This window comes from Danio rerio, chromosome 5, assembly GCF_052040795.2.
Source record: "Danio rerio strain M-AB ecotype USA chromosome 5, GRCz13ab, whole genome shotgun sequence".
In the NCBI taxonomy this organism is placed as follows: Eukaryota; Metazoa; Chordata; class Actinopteri; order Cypriniformes; family Danionidae; genus Danio; species Danio rerio.
Genome location: NC_141025.1, coordinates 76,962,553 through 76,987,525, shown reverse-complemented (window position 1 = coordinate 76,987,525; position 24,973 = coordinate 76,962,553). Strand labels below are relative to the sequence as shown.

General features: G+C 35.5%; 3 protein-coding genes across 7 annotated transcripts in view; 2 read left to right on the top strand and 1 right to left on the bottom strand.

Annotated features, from left to right (window-relative positions):
- vps33a (VPS33A core subunit of CORVET and HOPS complexes) overlaps positions 1-2,050 on the bottom strand; it is a 39,044-nt gene extending 36,994 nt beyond the window's left edge. The window contains exons 1-2 of one of the 2 annotated variants that reach the window (XM_087251765.1): positions 1,919-2,050; positions 1,620-1,685 (exon numbers count right to left, since the gene is read on the bottom strand). In XM_087251765.1, the coding sequence (XP_087107891.1) occupies positions 1,620-1,685; positions 1,919-2,020 (168 nt within the window). In that variant the 5' untranslated portion in view covers positions 2,021-2,050. 2 annotated transcript variants of the gene reach the window in all.
- kiss1rb (KISS1 receptor b) overlaps positions 1-24,973 on the top strand; it is a 360,900-nt gene that overhangs the window by 287,942 nt on the left and 47,985 nt on the right. The gene's annotated exons all lie outside the window — the stretch shown is intronic.
- On the top strand, positions 3,312-24,476 carry aldh2.2 (aldehyde dehydrogenase 2 family member, tandem duplicate 2). 4 transcript variants are annotated; one of them, NM_213301.3, is given in 14 exon segments: positions 3,312-3,493; positions 7,384-7,488; positions 11,225-11,365; positions 11,705-11,784; positions 14,097-14,208; positions 14,312-14,440; positions 15,205-15,318; positions 16,600-16,702; positions 20,282-20,466; positions 22,666-22,830; positions 23,076-23,233; positions 23,317-23,431; positions 24,114-24,369; positions 24,404-24,476. In NM_213301.3, coding segments are annotated over 13 exon segments (1,551 nt in total). In that variant the 5' UTR covers positions 3,312-3,382; the 3' UTR covers positions 24,147-24,369; positions 24,404-24,476.

The window sequence follows — 24,973 nt, the reverse complement described above, 5'->3', positions numbered from 1 at the left end:
TCAGTGCATTTTTAAACTTAGCTTATCAAACAATACACAACATGCATATATATCTTTCAAATGTGACTCAAAAAATCATAGTTGATGGGTTGCAGACACTCATGTTAGTATATTTTGTATTGTGGTAGCATTACATTGCATTGATAGCAACTCTTGGATAAATTTGTATTGCATTCACTGTGAATGTTCAGGTAACATCATTTATATTTATGAAAATCTTTGCAAAGATTCCACTAAATGTGACCTATTCTGTGTCACGAAACTGCGTTATTGGTTTGAAAACTGCTTTTATTGGGGTAAAGTTGGTTTTACAGTCAAACATTCAGACTTTCACCTTCTTGATGTGATTTCAGAAAATAATTATTTGCGATTTCTGAATAGGGAAATCACATTAGCAGCCGAATGATTATCAAAGTACAACATTGTTTACAGTCAATTAAATAGTGCTAATGTTGTTTTTCAAGTCATAATTGCATGCAAACGCAGAACAAATATTCAATGTAGTGTGGTAAAAATATATAGACACAAAATTAAATAAATAAACTAATCAAATCAATATAAATAAATAAAGATAAATAAATAAAATTAAATAAACAAATCAAATCAATATAAATAAATACGAATAAATAACTGAAGAAATCAAATAAATAAATAAAACCAAATAAACAAATCAAATCAAATATAAATTAATCTAAATAAATAATTAAAAATAAATAAATAAACAAATCAAATAAATATAAATAAACAAAAATAAAGAAATAAAATGGAATAAAAAAATCTTACAAATATAAATGAAATTAAATAAATAAACAAATCAAATAAATATAAATAAATTAAATTAAACAAACATATAAAATGAATAAAAGTAAATAAATAACATTAAATGAATACACAAATCAAATAAATATAAATAAAAATAAATAAATAAATAAATAAAATTAAATAAACAAATCAAATCAATATGAATAAATAAAAATAAATACATAAAACTAAAATAAACAAATCAAATAAATAAAAATAAACAATTAAAATTAAATAAATTGGGCTTTTATTGGGGAAAAGTTGGTTTTATATTCACACATTCAGACCTTCACATCCTTAATATATTTTCGGAAAATAATTATTTGCCATTTATAAACAGGGAAACCAAATGAGCAGCCAATGACTATCAAAGTACATGGTTCACAGTCAATTAAATAGTGCTAATGTTGTTTTAGAAATCATACTTGCATGCAAATTCAGACCCAGTGTTCAATGTAGAGTGGTAAACAAGATTTAGACACCATGTCACAAGTCGTCACCTTGTGCTAATAACAGTATGTCATTATAAATCTGTATTTACATTTATAAATTCTGCTTCACTATTTTATTAAATGGCAAAGGCTGAATGTACGAATATAAATCCAGTATTACTTCAATAGTTGTTTACATTTTGACCTTATACATTTTCCAAACCTTGATTCGTTATTTGTTTCCATTTGATTTGTCTGCGTGTCGTGTATTTTAACATACAAGTGATATAATATAGATTAATAATACACATTTGATATTTAATATACAATTTTCATGCTGAATGAATATGATATGAACATATGCAATCTGTGAATACAATCTCTCACCTTTAAAAGTGAATACTGAGCAATCAGCCCGAAAGGTCCTGTTAGATACTCATCCCAAACAATGGCCTTTAATGGAGAAATAATAAAAGGGAAAACACATTAATTAAAAGACGATTGAGCTCCCTATACTATGTTACACGACTGACAGTATTAGTAAACAATGTTTACAGGAATAATCTTTCATCACAACCATCAAGCGCAGGTTATGTGTTTACACAGGCAGTACATTTTGAGGAAACTCTGACTAAGTTACAGTGTGACAGCCGGATAAACTCATTTACTAAAACGAAAACCTGTACCTTGCTTCCCGAACATTTATCCAAAAACTCGCGCAGGTCTTTTCGTGCCGCCTCTCTCAAAATATTTAGGTTTACTCTACCGCAAAACAAATGTGACGCCATATTCGCCAAAGCGCAGTCATGTGACTCATGTGGCCAGAACCTCACGTGATACGTCTTTCAAAATAAAGATCAGCTCACGTAAATGTACATTTATGTTTCATCTATTATTTACACATAAATACATATAATAAATATCTTTAGTATAAATTCAGTTTAGCCAAAATAATTTTGGATTAATAGCAACGTGTACGTAGGCGTTTTCAGTGTTTGTTGCCAAATCCACGCTTTCCACGTATATTTGTTGCTTGAAATCAGATGCATTAGATTGTTTAAAGCCATTAAGTAGTTTTGTAGTAAACCTGCATAGATTGTAAAAAAGTAACATAACAATAATAAACGCGTAGCCAGCTAGTGTAATATTAATGTAAGTTGTAATATGAGAGATTGCAGTGTCTTGTGTGATAATTAAAATATGATGATCTCAGTTTAGTTTAAGAAATATTTTGTATTATTACTTGGATTAATTCTGACTTTTGCCAAAGACTAAAAAAAATATAGCCTAAGGCATTTTAACTATTTAGGCTTTTTCGATGTTTGTTGCCAAATCCAGCTTTTCCACAAATATTTATTGCTTGATATCAAATTAAACTGCAGCAGTTTGTAATATTTTGGATTATTATTTTGAATTAATCATGACTTTTACCAAAGCTACCAAAGCTTTAGCAAAGGGGGGGGGGGGGGGGGGGGGGTACTTTTTACATAGGCGTTTTTGGTGTTTGTTGCCAAATCCATCTTTTCCACATATATTTATAGCTTGCTTGACTTCAGATTGAATTGCTGTATTTTGTAGTATTTTGGATTAATTATGACTTTTACCAAAGTCTAAAGAATATACCATAAGATATTTTACCTATATAGGCTTTTTCGGAGTTTGTTGCCAAATCCACCTTTTCCACTCATTGTTGCTTACTTGATATCAGATTGATTTGCAGTAGTTTGTAAGGGAACATACAACAATCATTGATTGGTGTAGATACTTTTTGGTACACTTATATAATATTTCAACAATGTACTTATGTTTTCATGCTTGTATGTTTTATTCTTTTAATGTATTTTCTTTGTAACTTGTTATTCTTTTATGTATTGATTTTATTAACCATTTGCTTACTATGCTGTTCCATGATGAATATGTATTTGTATTCAAGTCTCATAAAATTAGTACAAATGGTGTTTTATGTATCCCCGGTTACTAATGTTGATTTAAAAAATAAAGATCGTTAATTGTTGTGTCGCGCAAACATGTGACTACACGCGTGATTTCTGTCAAATATCTGGCAACATCTCTGTTTAGGAAGAGCGCATTTCTGCTCTGGGTATCAGGGATCATTGTCAGTTCAAGTGCTGAAGGCGAGTGAGTGGAAAATGCTGCGCACAGTTTTATCCAGAGCTTTCCCTCAAGTTTGTCGTATCTCCTCATGTCAACATTCAACGATTCCTGCACCGAACGTTCAGCCTGACGTGCATTATAACAAGGTAACAACCAAACTTCACTTCACGTGCTTATTCGTGTAACGTTACCGTTGACATATTAATCATGTCTCTAGTATGTTGCAGATGATTCACATCTAAATTAAATGTTGGCTTTCTAATCTTTACGATATCGAGTTAAATGCTCGTAATCTGCAACCTGGCGTCGAGTTTAGTTTTGCATTGAGTTGAACAGGTTAACGAACTTCTCATGTTTTAAACCCCGCCCACAGGCGGACATTCCTGCTTTATCTCAATCTGTCTAGATGGGATACAGCTGCGGATACTCGCATTAATAGAGCATATTTTTGTGACAGTACAACCATAATTAATGTTTTTATATTTCTGTGAGGGGTATGGTTTAAAGTAGGGATTTTGGTAGACGTTAGTGAGGTAAAATTGGTTTTATATTCTCACATTCGTTCAGTGACAACACGGTCCCTACATTATTAACCACGCTACTTTGAATATGGAGGGTCAATTTTTCTTATTTTTTCATCTTTAAACAATACTTTCAAAGTTAACTGGCTTAGCCAATTTATAAGTAACCAAAACTCAACTTGGAATTTTATCCCTAATTACTTTTTTACTGAGGTCTCCTTTTTCTACTGATTTGTAACTATAATTTTGCTAGAATCCCTTATAACTTATTCAGTTATCATTAGCAAGCTTTACTTGCACGGTCACTGATTTACAAACACAACTTTTCTCCTCTCAGTATTTTATCTTGAACAATCAGGTCATTTTGTATAAAAACAGATCTTTTTTTAAATGGTTGGTTTGAGAAAAATATTTTGACTGTATCTCAGTTATTTAATTCAGAGGGTCCTAAATTATAAAGAGTTTTTATGCAAGTTTGGTTTCCTTGTAACTCCAAAAGAATTTTCCATTGTAATGGATGCAATTCCTAAAGGTGTTATGATGCTTTTTAGAGGCTATGGCGGAGTATCCAGTGTTTTGTCTCTGCCATTGAACCCTGTAGGAAACTTCAGTGACCTTCCTCACGTAATTACAAAATCAGGTCTTTCTTTCAAAAGGAAATTGCGACAGCCCCATATGTGAAGTTTTTTTGGAAGGAAAATTATGACAAAATTCAATGGAAAAAAAATGTGGTCTTTATCAAATATATATAATAACTAACCAAATTAGAGAAATTTCATTAAACTGTTACACAGATTTTACTCAGCCAAAACATATTTGAAAAAATTAACTTGGATATAGATACATGTAGGTCTGTAGATAGTTACAGTTGCGTCTCTGCTACAATTTATTTAAGGACACATTTCTTTTGCATTTTTTCCCTTTAGAGATCAAGAGAGTTGTATTTAAAGAATTAGTTCACTAAAACATGATATTAATATCCAGTTCTTTCCTGTGAGTTTAGTGCGCCTCCATGCTGTGTGCGCCTTTTAAAGACTACTAGCGCATCCTGACCTGACGCAGGGACCAGATGTCTGCACTATTGTCTTTAATTTCACAATTTTCATCATTTCATTGCATTTTCGTATGGTAAAATATCTAAATCTATGTTCTGAAAGTAGTAGGAGTGTTAGTAATTAAAGACAGAAAGAACTTTCTCTTTTGAGTGAACTTCTGTCATGGATTATTTTAGTAATAAAATACTAAACACTTTACCATAATGTAGATCCTAATGAAACACAACTTAATGGGTAATTTAATAAACAATATGAATAATGCTCAGTATAATTACTGTTTTTACAAAACTGTCATGGTAGGGTTGGATGTTAATAAAATGCAGTCAATGGATAATTTAATAAATAACATTAATAATTATCTATAACTTCCAGCTGTTACAGTTAGTAGTTTTTAACGGTTTCTTTTTTAAGTAAGCCTCCCAACCCACATCAATTCTCCTGTTGCACAAGTACTATTAGGAAAAATGTATATAATAATAATATTAATTAATAATTGTAAAAATGTTATGTATAATAAATAAGTAATGGTAAAGTCCTACACTTCTGAAACGAATGATGGACAACATCTTCTTTATCTGGTCTAAAACAGGTTGCCAGGTAATATTAAACTTTTTTTTTCTAAGGTCACAAGGTATAAATGGTCCACATTGATTTTTCTTTCCCTTTAACATGAGGGCTGGTGAAATACCAAATATGGAAATTATGGCCTCAGGTTCTATGTATCAATTTAACAATTACAAGTTTATTGTAAAAAAAATGAAAAATAAAACTATTTCTAGCAAATAAGCGTTTTAGTTGTAAAATACCATATAAAAAATACATGTGTAATGTGAAGTCGGACGCTGAAGTGTTGATCCAAAAGCAGGGTTTATTATGCAGAAAATGGTCAGGCAAGCAACAGTCAACACCGGAGCAAACAGATATGGGCATCCCAGAGTCGTGGTTGATAAACAGGCAGATGGGCTGGCAACATAAACAAACAAACAAGGTGAGGTCAAAAGCAAGGCAAGAAAAACGTCTAGTAATGTCCACACTTCAGTGTAACAAGACTCAGCCTAGATGTGTGCGTGCGTGCATGCGCTGTTTAAATAGTCCTTGAAATCAGTTTATGAGCAGCTCCAGCTGTGTCTGTGTCATCACCGGAACTTAGAACAGGTGTGTGTGAGCGGTGCATGACTGACTTGTAGTCCAAAATGGTGAATTTGTAGTCCGTTACCGAACTGTGTGTTTACCAGTGATCTGCACAGGCTAAATTGCTGGTGACCGTGACAACATGCATATAAATGACATATAACTGTTAAAGTTTATAATATTTCTTATGTTAATTTATAAAATTGTAGACATGGTATAAAATTAATACTTTTTTTTATGTTGTTATTCGTTTTTTTTGTTTTAATATGTATTAAAATAATTTGGAGATGGAGAGTCTACATACTTGACTTGAGGTTCAGAATGTCATTCTTGTGAGGTTTCATCTATATTTGGCAGCAAATAAAATATTTATAAATCAAAAGCTATACTTGTATGGACGTGTGTTTGTAAATGAAATAGAAAACATTATTGATAAATCATGCATCAAATTGTTGGTTTACCACATTCTAAAAGCATTAATAAAAAAAAAATAATAATAAATTAAAATATATGTAATAATTGATACAAAATATTGTGTTGAGTTAAAAACTTTTAAAAAAAAAGTTTAGAAAATTATACGAATACAATTAACATAGAAGAAAAATCTAATTTCAACAAGTAGACATTTCAACAAGTAGACAAATTACTGATTAAAGTGGTGGTTTCCTTTTGTCTGTATTGTAAACAAAGGGTCTTTTTTTGCAGTTTACTTCTCAGACTTTTCTTTACATTTCTGTACTTTGCATAATAGAATCAGCAGACTAAGTAGAGTCTGTAATGTAAATAGTTGGATTGTTACAAGTAAATTAGTGATTTATATTATGCATAATTGATGTTTTTGCTTTGCTATAGACCATTTTGAGGGATTTAAACAAAAACATTGGTCCCAGCGTATTTCCCGTTTTACATTTTTAATTTCTACAGCTTCCGAGAATCCAAAAAGAGCCACATATTGATAATGTTATGACCGCTGTTTTAACATTAAGTTATGATTGAATTGCCTGTTATTAAAGTTTTGAAATGGGAACAAGCAGAAAATGTTCATCTGCTAATGACATTATTGCATTGAAATGGTCTATTGAAGATGCTGTTATCAGATCTGTGATGCTGATTTGACACTCATTATTCATGATCACATGATGCTTCACATTTTTGCTCCATATCATGCAGCCCTATTTTTAACTGTGAAATTTGACTTCCAGCACTATGTGAGTATCTGCTGTTGGTGGTGATGATGGTTTTGTCGATTGATCTTTAATGCAGAAGTTGACTTGACTTATCCTTAAAATTTTAATATAATAATGTCTCTCTTTTTTTTTTCTCCTGCAGATTTTCATTAATAATGAGTGGCATGATGCTGTAAGCAAGAAGACTTTTCCAACCATCAATCCTGCTACTGGAGAAATTATCTGCCACGTTGCGGAGGGGGATAAGGTGGGTGTTTATTACACAGAAAAATCGAGTACATCTCTGTGCTTGTCTGAAACGGTATTAGCTGCTAAACCCCCAGGGTTTTGGGCATTTCTCAGCTGGTCAGATTGAGGAGAGACAAGCTGACTACCTTGTTAAACCAGCTTAACATCAAGATTAATTTTCTCTCTCTCTACAAAAGGGCCGAGTCTTTTAAAGTAACAGGATAGCATTGTGTGAGTAACAGACCTACTTTTAGCTATTCACTGAACTCCTTTCACCAAAACAAAACAAATATAGCTCAAATATTTTCATTAGATAAAAACAAGGGCTGACAAATGCTGAAAATGTTTATTTTTATTGTTGTTGTTGTTGTTATTATCCGTTCATTCGTTCGTTCATTTTCATTTGGCTAAGTCCCTTTAATCACCAGGGGTCGCCACTGTGGAATGAACCGCCAACTATTCTAGCATATGTTTTACACAGCGAAAGCCTTTCTAGCTGCAAACCAGTACTGGGAAACACCCATACACGCTCATTCACAAACACTCATACACTACGGCCAATTTAGCTCATCCAATTCTCCTATATGTGTTATGCGCATGTGAACAAACACAGGGAGAACATGCAAACTCCACACAGAAACGCCAACTGGCCCAGCTTGGACTTGAATCAGTGACCTTCTTGCTTTGAGGTGACAGTGCTAACCACTGAGCCACAATGTCGCCCCTTAATAAAAATATTGTCTTATTGTCATGCGTCAAGATTTGCAGGTCGCTGCGGTGTAAAGTTCAAGCTTGGTGAACTCTGACCTGCGAATTCGCATCACTTGACTGCGTGAGAGAAATTGAGGATCAAAACATGACATCTCTGGACAGAAATTAAAAGCATGGACCAATCGCTCGCTTTTTTAATGTTTAATCATCTTGTTTAATCCCGCCCCTTTTCACAGCGCCACACAACAGAATGTCATTATCAAACTCTAGTGTGACCGCAGCTTTATGCAGTTTAAAACTAAAACATATTAAGGTAAACAGGGCTTTAGTTCCAACCCCAATTAAACACACCTAATCCAGCTCATCAAGCTCGTTCTAGGTATACTAGAAACTTCCAGCGAGGTGTTGAAGGAAGTTGGAGCTAAACTATACAGGACATCAGCCCTCCAGGACCGAGTTTGGACACACACCCCTGCTCTAGCTATTTTAGGAAAGGATGCATATTGAGCAGAAATGATTTGTGCATAGCTGAGTATCTGTAATTTTTTTTCTACCAGACAGTTTTATGTAAAGTCAAATTTGTCGAATCCATCAATATTATAAGCACGTTCTATTGTATAATATCTCGCTCTCTGTATATCAAATTAAGCATTGGACTTCACACCTATAATAATTGTGTCGAGGTTAAACAAACATTCTCCATGCTGATAAAGATGCGTTGGCTTGACTTTTGTACACCAACAGCAAACCAAGGACTGAGATTAAAAATAGCCCTGCATATTTATTTAACGTGTATCACATCGCCTGCTTGAATCGAGTTAACATTTCCTCCCAAACACAATGTAATAAGCATAACTTAATAAAGACTCTGACACTGAGATGAACTCCACATACACTGTGCTTGAAAGTGTAATGTTTGTTTTAGTTTTCACTGCTTCCAGGAATAAATGTAATGTACACACACACACACACACATATATATATATATATATATATATATATATATATATATATATATATATATATATATATATATTAGAGCTGCACGATTCTAGCAAAATGAGAATCACTATTTATTTATTTATTTATTTATTTATTTTTATTTTATTTATTTTTTTTGCTTAAAATAAAGATCACGATTTTCTCACGATTCTGTAGATGTAAAATGAAGGTATGGTAAAAACAAACATATGGCACAACATCGATAATAATATAATGTGTAAGTCTACTGGTTTTTATAAATAATTCTATTCTACTTATAATAATTCTGATGTTGAATTATTATGTTTGAGATATATGCTTGAATCTGTCATATTAGACAATTTTATTCACTGGTAAAATCAGACATTTGCCATTATCAGATTATATTCAACAATATATAGGCTAGAGTAGTTATACTGACACTGTAAACATTTATTTTCATGCACAATTCTGTTCGCTATAAAAAAAAAAAACATATCAAAAGCTTGTCGTAATCATAACTCTAAAATGCGATATGATCATTTAAATGAAGTGCACACTTTCGGTTTCATTTTGACCACTAAGTGCTTGATCATACTTCGCTCGCGGCTCCCAAACGATCACTCTGTGCCACAAAGTGAATATTATTTACAACTGTATTACCTGTTACTCGCAACATATGCAGGTTCTGTTCACTAAAGTAGGCGCACGCGCATCTATCATTATGTAGAGCGCACGCGCACTGCGCCCTCTCTGTGATAACAGCTCACGGTCAGCAGCTCACGTCACGTGTGATTTCCCGGCCGCGAAAACATCATTATATTAAGACAAAGATTTAATTTTTTGGTGAATTATACCTTATAAATACAGTATGTGACTCATTTAACATTATTTGGAGGTGTCAATGTCACTGAGCAACGTATGTGAAACAATGAAAAGACTCGTGCAGCCGACTTTTCCTCTCTCCTGAACTTGAAAATATGATCAACAGAATCGTAGAAATGCTGGATTAAGATCGTCTAGAGGGTCGAATCGAGAATGCGATCTTTTGACTATTAATTGTGCAGCTCTTATTTATTTATTTATATATGAAAAGTGAATGAAAAGTGAATGAAAAGTAATTAGACATTAAAAATGTATATTCCAGTGTATGTATGTATATATATATATATATATATATATATATATATATATATATATATATATATATATATATATATATATATATATAAACATTTCACACATTAATTTGTGCGTATTCATCGTTTGTGAATGAGACCCATTGTTTTTGTGCTTGATTAATGTGTTTGGTTGTAAGAGTGCCACCTATATGTGTATTTAGAAGTGCTTCTTATTAATATTTTTTATTATTAAATGTGGAATCTTTTGTTATTTTAGCTTATTATTATTTTATTTCAGTGTTTCAGTAGCTGTTGTTACTTTCATTTAGTTGTTCATATTTACAGGTTCCTACTGGGGCTGGAAATCCTTTTAAATTTTAATTAAAGTGCGTAACTTTGCATAAATTAAAAACAAAATGCATTTATATTACCACTTCATAGTGAACAAAGCATGAAATTGAGATGAAAAATGACTCAATCACACATTCTGTGAGGATTTTATATTTTTATTTAAAGTGATTTGTTGTAGTTTTTTATACACCGTTAATCCAAATAAATTGTATGATAAATAAAAAAGAAAAAAACTTTTAATATAATCTATATCTGGAGTATAATTTTTGTTTTCTGGGCATAGAAGGGTTTTTTCTAGCCTTTGAAGCTGGCATGGCATTAAACACACAAAAAAACACAACACACACTCATTAAGTGCGGGAAAACTTTGAAATGCACCTGAAGTGAAGTCCTTAAAGTGCCTAACTTTAGCTTTAGCAAAGGAGTAAGAACCCGGTGTTTTTTGAATTATTTACTTTATTTTTTCAGCTAACAGTGTTCCAATAGGTTTAGTTTTAACTTACTAAAATAACCCTGCTGTGCAGTGTATTGCAAATGATGAAATATGGAATGGCTGCACAATTGAGTTTAACTGTCTTCATTTGTATCTGTTTGCTTCATGTTTGCACACAGGCTGATGTGGATAAAGCGGTGAAGGCTGCCAGAGATGCCTTTAAGCTGGGCTCTCCCTGGCGCCGCATGGATGCGTCTCAGCGTGGGCTGCTGCTGAGCAGATTAGCAGACTGCATCGAGAGAGATGCTGCCTATTTAGCTGTGAGTCAACATCATTTGTGCTCCATACTGTCTTATAGACTTTGAAGTCAGAATTATTAGTCTCCCTGTATATTTAATTTTCTCAATTTCTGTTTAACAGAGAGAAGTTTTGTTTCAGCACATTTCTAAACATAATAGATTTAAAAACTCATTTCTGATACCTGATTTATTTTATCTTTGCCATGATGACAGCACAAAATATTCCAATATTTATTCTTCAAGATGCTAGTATTTAACTTAGGTTAAACTAACTAGGCTTCATTAGGTTAAAGTTAGGGTAATTAGGCAAGTAAATGTAAATGATTTAAATGTATCTGTTTTTTTGTTGTATTTAAATAGGAGCTGGAGACTCTCGACAATGGTAAACCATATGCAGTCTCCTTCAGTGTGGACGTGCCCATGGTGGTCAAATGCATGAGGTACACATTTTCTATTGTTCTGATTTTGTTTTATTTCTTCTATGAATTTCTATTACATTTAATATCAAAATTGTTACCGACTGGGGTGGAGTGACAGAGGACAACAGGAGGTAAGATCCAATATGCAGGTTTATTCAATGTCAGGCAAGCAGTGGTCATCAGGCGCAAACGGGTATATTAAGGCAGTCCAGAATCATAAACGTTAAACAGGCAAAAGGTCGAAAGGCAGGCGGCTAAACAGGATAACAAGGATACAAGGCTAGGATCGAGACACGGAGAAACAAGACAGGGAAACGCGTAGTAATGTAACAAAGATGCAAACAAGACTCGGCAAACTGGAAGCGTGAATGAGTGGCTTAAGTATGGTGTGATATCAGTCTGTGAACAAGGTCCAGCTGGTGATTGCAATCAGGATAGATGAATGAGCAGGCGTGCGTGTTTGGGAGCAGTGCATGTTTGAAAATGTAGTCCTGGGAAATGCGGAAATGTAGTCATGAGAGTTCGTGTGAGAACCAGCGATCCTCTGGGAAGCGATCGCTGGGTGTGTGACAAAAATGCACTGTGCCCATATTTTAAAGTATTTTTTTATTTCCCAAAAAACTCAACATGCTGTATATGCCATCAGAAATGGTGTAAATGTTGTGGTCTTATAATTGATTGCTGCTAAATTAAGGAGAGAAGCAATTTAGACAGTTTATAAGTTACCTTTTATTCTTTGTAATGTTATCTGTATTTCTTTTTGTGTCTTTCTTTCGTTTTGTTCCAGTGTAAATGACTCGCATGTGCCAGCATTTGATGGTTTTAATGATTTAACATTAGAATAAGCAAATTGAAATGTGTATTTATATAGTATCAGGGCTCAACAATAAGGACTGCCCGATGGCCCGGGGCCAGCATGAGAGATGTTCGGGACAGTAGAGAGAATCTTACTGGCCTGATCAGGCCAGTGCTGTCTTGTCATTCAATTTTAATTTGCCTGCTACAGTGTCAATTGTGTGCAAATACAGTCTTAGAACCGAGAAACAATTTGTGCTTGTAAGTCTCAGAATGCTTCGTTTTCTGTAAAGTCGTAAACACCATATTGCTTTTTGGTTTCTTTTATCTGATTGGTTGTTGTGAGCACGTTATTTTTTTCCACAACCCAGTAAAAACCATAACAGTGAAGAGACGGCAACATCAAATTATGAGGCTAAAAGAAAACGTCTGTTTTGTGGAAAAAGATATTTACATGGGTACAACATAATGAAAAAAATGAAGTGATGTTTTGCATAGTTTTCCATCAGTTTTAAGTCAGCCACTTTTTGTTTAGTAATAAAATACCTGCACATTTTCCATGCTGCTGTATTTTACTGCTAAATATTTAACATTTTAAAAATATTTAAATTCTAGATTCAAAGGCATTATTTTTGACACATTATTTAAAATATGTGGGTAAAAAATAGCTATTTTTTATTTATTTATTTTGGTGGGGCCAGTGAAAATTTTGGCAGGGCAAATAAAAATCTGAACTGCTGTTCCAGTCGGGCCAGTAAAAAATGTCCTTAGCGTTGAACCCTGAGTATTATATTTATGGTATATGTATTATAATACATATAGTATATGTATTTTTATATATATATATATTGTGTATGGCCATACATCCAAAGCGCTTTACAATCATGGGGGGGGTCTCTCCACACCACCACCAGTGTGCAGCATCCACTTGGATGATGCGACGGCAGCCACAGGACAACGGTGCCAGTGCGCTCACCACACACCAGCTATTGGAGGAGTGGAGAGACAGTGATAGAGCCAATTCAGTAGAGGGAGGCCATGATTGTAAGGGCCGATTGAAGGACTTTGGCCAGGACACCAGGGTTACACCCCTGTCTTTTACGAGAAGTGCCATGGGATTTTTATTGACCACAGAGAGTCAGGATCTCGGTTTAATGTCTCATCCTGCACTGACAGTGTAGTGTCATCTTCACTTTTACTTGGGCATTAGGACTCACACAGGTTTAGCGCCCCCTGCTGGCCTCTCTAACACCACTGCCAACAGCAACCTAGTGTTCCCTAGTGGTCTCCCATCCAGGTACTGACCAGCCTCAGCCCTGCTTAGCTTCAGTGAGTAACCGGCCTTGGGCTGCAGGGTGATATGGCTGTGGCATTGAAACTAAGGATATCTCCTCCTCCATTTCTATCCATCCATTTTACCCTGCTTTAATATCACTGTCTAAATGTTGCTTTTTATTAATAAATCATAACACTGATGATGGTTAATTCATTCACAAATCCAGTAACTTTGTTTTTTCCTTCCTCCTTTTGTTTTTTAGGTATTATGCTGGCTGGGCAGACAAATGGGAGGGTAAAACCATCCCGATTGATGGCAATTACTTCTGCTACACAAGACATGAGCCCATTGGAGTCTGTGGACAAATTATTCCTGTAAGTCTATGCTTTTGAATGCAAATTTGCAATATTTTTATAACATTGTATTGCAGTAATTCTACAACTAACGCAATGTCCTTCTGTCCTCCTTTGTGTGCAGTGGAATTTCCCTCTATTGATGCAGGCTTGGAAGCTGGGTCCGGCTCTGGCCACTGGAAACACAGTGGTGATGAAGGTGGCGGAGCAGACGCCGCTCACCGCACTGTATATCGCCAGTTTGATCAAAGAGGTGAATGACATCAATACTGGATGTCACATTACTGATTGGTCCAGTGCTATGGAACTGACAGCAGAGCTCGGAGGCAACTGTTCTGTTTATAATAGAAAGTGGGCATGACAATTGTTTTATTTAAGATTACATCATGGCGCTCATTGTGGCTTTGTCCAGATATTCTGAGGCTCCGTTTACACTAGTGCGTTTTAGTTTGAAAACGCATAAGTTTTGCTACAGTTACGCCATCCGTACACACTATGCCGGAGTTTTCGAGCGCCAAAAACGGAGCGTTTTGGAAACGCTGGAGAGGCCATTTACATTCTAAAACGCTGCTGCTCCGTCTCAGTGTGGATGGGGGAAAACGGAGACATCTGAAAACGGAGGCGTAACTACCTGATTCGCTAGCTGATTGGGGCTTTTATGTCATTGCGTATACATGTATGTAAATGTATATTTTAGGCAGTGTTAAGATGAGGGTGGCTAAACAAGTCATGCAAATGTCTATACAGATGGAAATCATATGGATATCGTCACTTCACATAATATGTGACCCAGGAGCACAAAACCAGTCATAGGTGTCGATACAGATGGATTGTTGGCACCCCTCATGTTTGTTCAAGCCAGTTTAATTAGTTTGCCTCCTTAATATTTTTGTTGAACTAAAATTTAAAAGCAATATCTAATTTCATTAGTTTTGATTTCAGTTTTTCTTCGATGGAGGGATACCGACAATGTTGTGTTAAAAACCATGTTGATGTTTTCCATGTGTTGTGCTGTAGGTTGGTTTTCCTGCTGGCGTTGTCAACATTGTCCCAGGAATGGGTCCCACAGCAGGAGCAGCCATCGCTTCTCACATGGATGTGGACAAAGTAGCTTTCACCGGCTCCACTGATGTAAGAGATTTCCTTTCAATAGCAGATATGTCCTAATTAGGATTGCACAATATAGTGTTTCAGCATCGATATCACAATGTGCACATCCGCAATAGTCACATCGCAGGATATGCAATGTTGAATTAGTATTATAGTATTATAGTTGACCAGAGTCACTACAAAGCTGAACAATAATAATGTCAAAGTATATAATTTGCATGTGTTTTTAGAACCTGTGACTTTAAACGAGAGTTTAACCTCTTAATTGTTGAACACGGACATGAAAATGATGTTCAACTTAAATGATTGGCAATCTTCCAGACTTTGGTGCATGGAATTTAGCTCGGTTTCATTTTAAAGAAGACTGATGTCAGACTGTAGCTGTAAGACGTTCAGAAATAAATAAAAGTGATGTGCCTTTATGAAAATAATAAATAATAAATGTATATTTTATCACATTACATAAAAATGTATTTTATAAAACTTGTTTTAGCCCACATTAGACAATAAATCAAAGCTAAATATATAAAGAAATTATATTCTAAATTTGAAGTTGATATTTTAAAAAACAAGCTTTCAGTAACTTGCTGTTTGGCCGCAGTTCCAGACATGACCACCAGTTGGCGTTCAGTTTCCAGTTTGTCATGATTAGATTGGTATTAACTTGAAATATATATTGAAGTAAACTTAACCGCCCTGGTATCGACATAGTGACAGTTTAAATAACTTTTAAATAAAGGTTCATTTATGTATTTATTTATGCATGGAAGACTACACAGTGTCATTATACATTTCTGTACCTGACGCCCCATTTACACAGGGCTTCAGCGTCAACGCTTGACGGAAGGTGTGTCTGAAGTTGGGGCTAACGCGATCATCATAGCAGCATCAGCCAATGAAATTCAGTCACCGATAGGCCACTGTCTAGGTGGTGTATTTGCATATAGTGATCTGATTGGCTGACGCTTCCGATGGCACCTAAAGTTGAGCTAGTCCCAACTTCTGAAGAGAGCAACGCCTCTAAAGCGGCGCAGACGGATCCATAATGCAGTTCGGCAACGCTTGACGTCACCCATTCAAAGTGAATAGGAAACGTTGACTCTGATGCCCCGTGTGAATGGGGCGTGAATCCTGTTAGATTCCCTAAAAAAACCATGAAGTAAAGTTTATATCATTAGTGTCTCTATAGTTCCCCTCTATAGCAAAAGTCGGTTGGTATTAAGCATTGTGAAACCCCAGACTTCAATAGTATATTCGCATTACATTCATCAGCTGTATAGTCTTGTATCTTTGTTTCTGTAGGTCGGTCACCTGATCCAGCGAGCCTCGAGTGCCAGTAATCTGAAGAAAGTCACACTGGAGCTCGGAGGAAAGAGTCCAAACATCATCCTGTCAGATGCTAACAGTGAGTTCACTCTTTCATCCTGTATACAGCATTATTTCACCTGTTCTGTTTAATCTGGTGGATTATATTTAGTTACCATATAAATAACCAGTTAAACTCTGCGGGGTCTGTGACGTCATCGACTTTCGCTTTAAGATTTAAAGGGCTAGCATTACAGCAGACCCCCTTAAGTGGTCTTGTTTGAAAGTGTAGAATCTATATTTTATGCACATATGCATCACTTTGTTTTTTATTCTACTTTACAAAAGTTATTCACACTTAAATACAAAGTATTTTGGATACTCGAGCTGGGTATTGAACATTGGTTCATTTTCATATTTTACATATGACACATGTACAAGTTATAGTTAAAGCTCTTGCCGGTGCTCATACGGTTCTAGCATTATTTTTACTGAATTATATTCACATGTCAAACAGTTGCAGAATGAATTTCTGTGTTTCCATGGCGCAGAAGTGAAAACAATACATTCATGATCAATAAGCAGCCCCAGATAGCACAGACAGCTGTCATCTCTTACCTTACGCTGTGTGCTTCAGGGCCATTTCTCCTCTGTTTTTGAGGTGATGTGCATAAGTAATCCTTTTATATGTCTGACGTGCTCCAAACACAGTGAATTATGTTTGATCAAACAAAAGAATAGTGAAATATGAAAACAATGATCGTCCCTGTGGCTTGTACAGCACCTCTCATCAGTTGGAATGCAATAACTTTTGCACAGATTATGGTAAATACTTTTTTCTATTTTGCTATGATTACAGACATGTGCAGGAACCAACAAAATTAATTACAGCACGCTAGACCACACAGAACCTAAAAGGTACACTTTCAAATCTGAGTTTATTAAAAAAAATACAAAAAGCTCCTCTCTTTTTATTATTTTTTTTAGGTGTTTATGATAACACAGACAACATATACTGTTATTTTAAACACTTTCAATAGTGTTTTATGAAAATTCAAAGGGTTTTCTTTAAAATAATACCAAATTTTTGCATTTACACCTCTGCATGTGGATTTGGGAAGATTTTACATTTAAATCCAGGCGGAAATCCCAAAATAACAGCAGAGTTTAACTGGTTAATTTATTTGCGAGTGATGTAATTATATTTGAATATACAGTGCTTGGCGTTAATAATAACACCACTTTTTTGAAAATGGACATTTTTATCTGTCTCTCAATGAATATAGACAATATTTTTTGTGCATATAAACAAAACCGTTTTGATAAGGAGTTATAGCCATTAAACCAAGAGTTTGGTCATCTTTAGGAATAGAGAGATAACAAACATTTTAATAGCACATTGTATATCTTTTATATTTTAAAAACTAATAGACGGGATTTCTTTACTAAGAGCACATTGATTGCAGTGTTTAGAAATATTTTAAGTTATTTATCATATGTTGTTAATGATGTTACTTAAATGATGTTAACTTAAATCATCTAATGTTTTTAATGTAAATTTCTGTATTTTTGTATGTATTTAAATTTTTGGTTAGTCTCTTAATAAATTAGGAAGTTGTTATTATTATGTAATATGTCTTTATCTATAAGGATTTTGCCATGACAGCCTTAAGTTTTCTGATGTGGCAATGCAAAGGCAAACAAAACCAGAACAACTCTACTATTGTAACTGTTTTCCCTGAGGTTGCCTATAATGTGATTGCATTCACTATTTGCAATGCATGACCATTTCTCTTTGCCTGACCATATGGATGAAACCTATTATTAATGCTCATAATACTTTTTAGTAGCCCTCTTATGCAGTTTTGACCCCTGTGTGCCTGGAGGCTGATGGAAAAACTCACGTGTTAATGCAGAATAAGCAGTCTTTGTTCATCATTGACAAAACGTGATCAGCACACACACACACACACACACACACACACAGGCTCATCATCCTTTATCAAACAAACCACAGTGACAACAGAAATAAAGCCTCCAAACGACAAACGGCTTCAGTCATCAAGCAACATACAGTAAGCAGACACAGTAAACAGTGAAACAAAACATTACCAGTCATCAGTGTAATTTGCGGGAGCCCAACATTAGTTTTTTGGTAGCTGTTAAAACCATATATGCCTTAATTTTAGGAATTCATCACAGAAATGCATTCACAGTGGTCAGATGTGTCTTTGTATACAGCAGGAGTGCCCAATCCTGTTCCTGGAGATCTACTTTCCTCCAGAATTCAGCTCCAACCCTGATCAAACAACTAAACCAACTATGTAGGATCTGAAGGAGCACTTGGTAATTGCAGACAGGTGGGTTTGATTAAAGTTGCAGCTGAACTCTGCTGGAAGGTAGATCTCCCGGAAAAGACCCCTGGTATACAGTATAACACAAAGCATTAGGTATTTTCAAGCATACTTCAGCAATGCACATATCATGAAAGCCAGTTTGATCCCTTAAAACAGTGGTCCCTAACCTTTTTATCACCGTGGACTGGTCAACGCTTAACAATTTTACCACAGCCTGGGGTGCTGGATGTATGTTGATTGCTTGGTGACCATCGACCGTTTTCTCAGAGGATGACATGCTGACAAAATATTGCTGCGACTCTGATACAAGTTTTATTTATGTAGAACATTTAAAAACCACCATTAGTCTACCAAAATGTGTATATTCTGTACAAAATATGATGCTAACCGGTCAGTTCTTGTCGCGTGACTCGTGTTGAGCTCATGGCATTCTGAAGATGTTTTCAACTAGGTGTGCCTGGAAGGTGCGTGTCGCACCACTTCCACCAGTTGCTCCCAATATGCGCACACAAGCCACATGCCTCCATTGGAAATAACGAACTTGTATGTGGAAAAGACGGGATATGGCTCCCATCATTTGCCAGCATTTGATCATCTTGCACAGACATGCTCGGTTCACCTGATTTGTTGACAAATGGGTTGTGGATCCATTCCTTAACAATTCATGGGAGAAACTTTCCAAACACGTCTGTTTCTTACTCATGTTGCTAGCTTGTGGGTTAAATTTTGAGTAACTGAGAAAATATGGTTATTTTACAAAATATTTTTTTTCAAAATAAAAGATTTAGACTCAAATAATAAACAAAACAGAAATAATTAATGATTTCTTGTGCGGCCCGGTACCAATTACCCAGAGGTTGGGGACCACTGCCTTATAACACTGGATACCAGTGACTTTCATTTATTGGACCAAAAAAAAAACTTTTTTGGGATGCACAGGAGAATCCAATCTATCATGCAGGATTGTAATAGGAAATATAAATTATAGGGATGGCTTACTATAAAAAATAAATAAATAAATAAATAAACAATAGTTACAACCTGTTAAATGCAAAAGAAGATATTTTGAAGAATGTTGATTAACCGGTAGCCATTGACTTCCATTGTTTTTTCCTACTATGGATGTCAATAGCTACATTCTTTAAAATATCTTCTTTTGTGCTCAACAGAAGAACGGTTTAAAACAACATGAAGGTGAGTAAATGGTGGCTAAATTATAATATTTGGAAGCAAATATATATTTATATGCTAGTATTATTCCTCAGGTTAACATTCCTTAAATGTTTTTTACATCCCTAATTGAATTATACCTGCGTTCGCAGTGGAAGAAGCAGTGGAGCAGTCCCATATCGCCCTGTTCTTCAACCAAGGCCAGTGCTGTTGCGCAGGCACTCGCACTTTTGTACAGGAGAGCATCTACGATGAGTTTGTGGAGCGAAGTGTGGAGAGAGCCAAGAATAGGATTGTGGGAGATCCCTTTGACTTAAACACGGAGCAGGGCCCGCAGGTACAGCTCTGTTACAAACCCCTTACAATCTGAGTGTGTGCATAAGGAGGTTTTGATATGTAAATATTATGCACAATATGTCCAATATTTTCATTACAAAATATCCAACAAAACACTAAAATGGTGTTAAAGGATTATGTGCGTGCATTATTCCAAATGTTTCCAAATTTAAAGAAACAAGCAGTAAGTGCTGTGTGTTCATGCTAATGACGTCACACTCGCATCATTTCAGGTTTAGAATGCTCATGGCCCGGCATAACGGTCAAGATATAGTCATTATTATAGACATCTATTATATTGTATTGCCACTTTACACAATATGTGACCACAAAAGCAGTCATAAGTGTCAATGTTTAGAAATTAAGTTGATTTTGAAGTTGAATAAATGAACTTTCTGTTCATCTATGGCTCTGGTTTTCTCCCTGCCTGCACATTTTGTATGTCTTCTGTACTTAACAAGGGTTTTTGCAAGGTTTTAATATGTCTTAAATTTCAAAAAACACATTTTAGGCCTTAAATTGTCTTAAATCCACTAAATTATTGTGTTGTAGATCTTAAATAAATAATTTTAAACGGGTCTTAATTTTCCCATGTCCATGTAAAGCTATACACAATCGGGTCAACAGCCATCCAATGCCTAAAAAAATATTTCAATAAAAATTTTAAGAAACATTTATAAATATAATATATTAATTATATTAATAACTATAATTATAAATTAATATGGGTTAATTATCGTCCTTACAATAACATCTGTTTTTAATTTTTTTCACAGTTTTATCTTGACCATTTAACAAAACTTTAGCGTTTAGCATTGTGCAAGTCTGAAATTTCTTTAATTACGGTCTTTAAATGGTCTTTAAAAGGTCTTAAAGTCTTAAATTTGACTTGATGAAACCCGTAGAAACCCTGACTCACCTGATTGAGATCATCAGCTTGTTAACAATGAGATCCATGAACTGATCCTTGTGTGTCAAATAAGAGATGTTCAAAATGTGCAGGGCGGGGGGCACGAGGACCAGAACTGAGAACCACTGATCTATGGTTTATGTTTGGATGATATTTGACTGAAATGAAAGTACTTGAAAATCTGTAGTCTGAAGCTTGGCTATGGATATTACAAATCAAAAATGTGTGTGTGCTCTCACTTCTCATTCAAAATGTGTGTGTGTGTGTGTGTGTGTGTGTGTGCGTGTGTGCGTGCGTGTGTGCGTGTGTGCGTGCGTGCGTGCGTGCGTGCGTGCGTGCGTGCGTGCGTGTGTGCACTTGGATGGGTTAAAAGCGGAGGACTAATTGAGTATGGGTAAAAAAAAAACATACGTCAGTTAACAAGCCTTGTTATGCTTACAATGTAGTGTCCACGTCACTATTGGAACATTAGGACCCACATGTGTTTTGAACCAGGAATGCAATACCTAGTTCAACCACTGGGTGTTAAGCTTACATACTGCACCTTTAAGGGTGCTTTCACACCTGTGTATCGATTCAGTTGTTCCGAAACAGAGATTACTATTGTTACATTGTTGCTCTTTGCTCTTGGAGCAGTTCGCTTTCACACTGCAAAGTTTATAATCGGACCAAAAGAGCTTAAACAAGTCACGTGCGAGTAAACTCTCCTCACATTGGTCAGAGTGTCAGGGTTTATTTTGCAGCGTCCCGCTCAGCTGTCAGGAGTGGTGGTGGTTTGGTGGTGATTGACAGGGTGCGTGCGCGACGTGTCTGAGGAGAGACGCGGTGGGGAGGGGTGAGAAGGGTGCGCGACGATGCCTATTTGAGGACCGGGAGGGAAACGCGAGATTACCGGGAGATCATCACTCGTTTGCAGGCACCAGAGACTCGCGAAACTTCCCGCCCTACTCATAATTCTCTCTTCATATAGCCGTAAGCCTATTATATATCCATAAAACACTGTGATATAACCGCGCTCGGATCGGATCGCTTTCTCACTGCAATCGAACCGTTCCAGGGTTCGTTTCAATCGAGCCGAGACCACCTCATTCAAGCGATCTCCGAGCGATTACTTTAGCGCGGAACAGAGCGCGATTGCCCTGTTCACATATGCCAAACGAACCGCGCTAACTGGGCAAACGAGACACGTTCCGAAACAAAAGTGTAGGTGTGAAAGCACCCTAAGTTACCCAGTTACATTCGATGAGCTGTATTGTGAGTTGATGTGGTGTTTCTGGTCTTTCCCCAAAGGTGAATGAGGATCAGTTTAAGAAGGTTCTGGGCTACATCAGCAGCGGGAAGCGTGAAGGAGCCAAGCTGATGTGTGGAGGAGCTCCAGCCGCCGAGCGCGGATACTTCATCCAGCCCACAGTCTTCGGAGACGTCAAGGACGACATGACAATCGCTCGCGAGGAGGTGTGGAGCAACTTTTTAACACAATTGAGGAAGCAACCTAATTTTCCACTCAATTTAAGATTTTTTTAACTATAAGCAAAAGTATAACTCATTTTAATGTGTGCATTAGCATAATTGTGCAGTTTTTCAACAAATACTCCATTTATTAGCATGCATGCACATACGGTACACACTAAACACATGCATTGTTAGATGTACTATAACTCTTACATGTATTAACTGATGTAGTTTGGTGTTCCTGTCAGATCTTCGGGCCTGTTATGCAAATTCTGAAGTTCAAATCTTTGGAGGAAGTGATTGAGAGAGCCAACGACAGCAAATATGGCCTCGCGGGTGCTGTTTTCACCCAAGACATCGACAAGGCCAATTACATTTCCCATGGCCTGCGTGCTGGGACTGTGTGGTGAGCATGTGATGTGCTTTAAGCTCCTATTGGAGCTCTTTGTCATTAAAATGTGTTGACATGTTTGTGTTTTATTTGATTAGGATTAACTGCTATAACGTGTTCGGAGTTCAGGCTCCGTTTGGAGGCTACAAAGCGTCAGGAATTGGCCGTGAGATGGGCGAGTATGGACTGGAGAACTACACTGAGGTCAAAACGGTAAGAGATAAAATAACACTCATTAATGGTGCTCGTTGTACGTTTTTAACTCTTCTAAAGATGAAAAATACATAATATATTTAGTAAGCATACTTGTTTATCTGAAAAAAGTGCTTAAGTCGGTTATTCTGCTTTGAAAGTGTGTGTTCAGTGTCAGAATGTCTGCTTTTGTTTAGACCCCTAACCTGATTTAACTAAGTAGGACATTTTCCTGGAAAGGGCTGTGAGATTTAATCAGAATCGAATTGCATTCGCGATTTAAAACAATGCGATTAGCTAATCGCAAGAGGCTGCGATATGAAATATTATTTATATACAGATTGCACTGCACAAGGTTTGCATCCAGCCTCCTCTCGACTGGGTGGGGAAAAAATGTTTTAAATTTGGACTGCAATACCTAGTTCAACCACTAGGTGTCCACCTTCCCATTTGATTTTGAATCACTTTTAAATTGTATCACTTTTAAAACGGCTTTCTCAGAGAATACTGACTTCTCTGTGCCATTACTCTGCATTAATCTCCAATGTTCAAAGGTTTATAAAAAGTGAAGGGTAAGTGAATGGGTCAATTTAGCGTGAAGTATCCCTTTTGGTAATTTAAGCTAGATTTATTTGTTGTACATAGTATTTTAGATGCATATTTACTATTTTTATTCATTTATTTTTCATGTTTTACATTACAGGTGACCATTAAAGTTCCTGAGAAGAACTCCTAAATGGAGGACGCTTCATGGATGTAAAGAAGCAGCCGAATGATCAAGAGTTTTCCCGAGCGTTATTGCAATGAACATTCACTTTTGTGATCATGGAGAATTGAGAGTAAAAATAAAAATATTTGATGAATAAACTGTTTTGTAAAAGCAAATAACGTCGCAGGTTGATCATATATTGATGTTTTATGGGAACCATCGACCCAAAATAAGCAGAAAAAATCTATATTTGGCAGATTTCATTGTTTAATTCAAACTTTATAAATGGACTGCATTACCACAGTTTTTTGCATGTCTGAGCTGATTTATATAATAAATGCTTATTTTTAAAAGAAGTTTCTCCTTTTTTATCATTAATTTGTTCTTTATATATATATATATATATATATATATATATATATATATATATATATATATATATATATATATATATATATATATATATATATATACACTAGGGCTGGGTGTTTTTTTTGTTTTTTCGATTAATTCGAATTTATGTTTTGACGATGATTTTATATTAAATCGAGAAATCGCGATTTTATTAATGGCACCAATGTGCTTTGGTTCACTCTTTGTATGAAGCAGGAAGCACACCAGAAGCGCCTCTCAGGCAGATCAGGCAGCATAATACAGAGAGTGGAGCAAAGTGCATCAAATGATCGGTATTTAAAAGGTGGGAAAAGAAAAACAGAATAAATATTTTATATTAGACACACATCTGGTGCTTGTATTTGCTCCTGCTATACATCCACAACTTCACACATTGGGTTAAATTAGGCTTTACAGTTTTCTTGTTCAGTCCTTTACTTCCACTGTATCTTTTTAAGAAA

Excerpts from the sequence above, each read along its gene's own strand:
- aldh2.2 (XM_087251396.1), top strand. The coding sequence starts at position 3,383 with ATGCTGCGCACAGTTTTATCCAGAGCTTTCCCTCAAGTTTGTCGTATC. Across the intron at positions 7,489-11,224 it reads ACGTTGCGGAGGGGGATAAG|GCTGATGTGGATAAAGCGGT; the intron begins GTGGGTGTTTAT and ends GTTTGCACACAG. Across the intron at positions 14,209-14,311 it reads TCTGTGGACAAATTATTCCT|TGGAATTTCCCTCTATTGAT; the intron begins GTAAGTCTATGC and ends CTTTGTGTGCAG.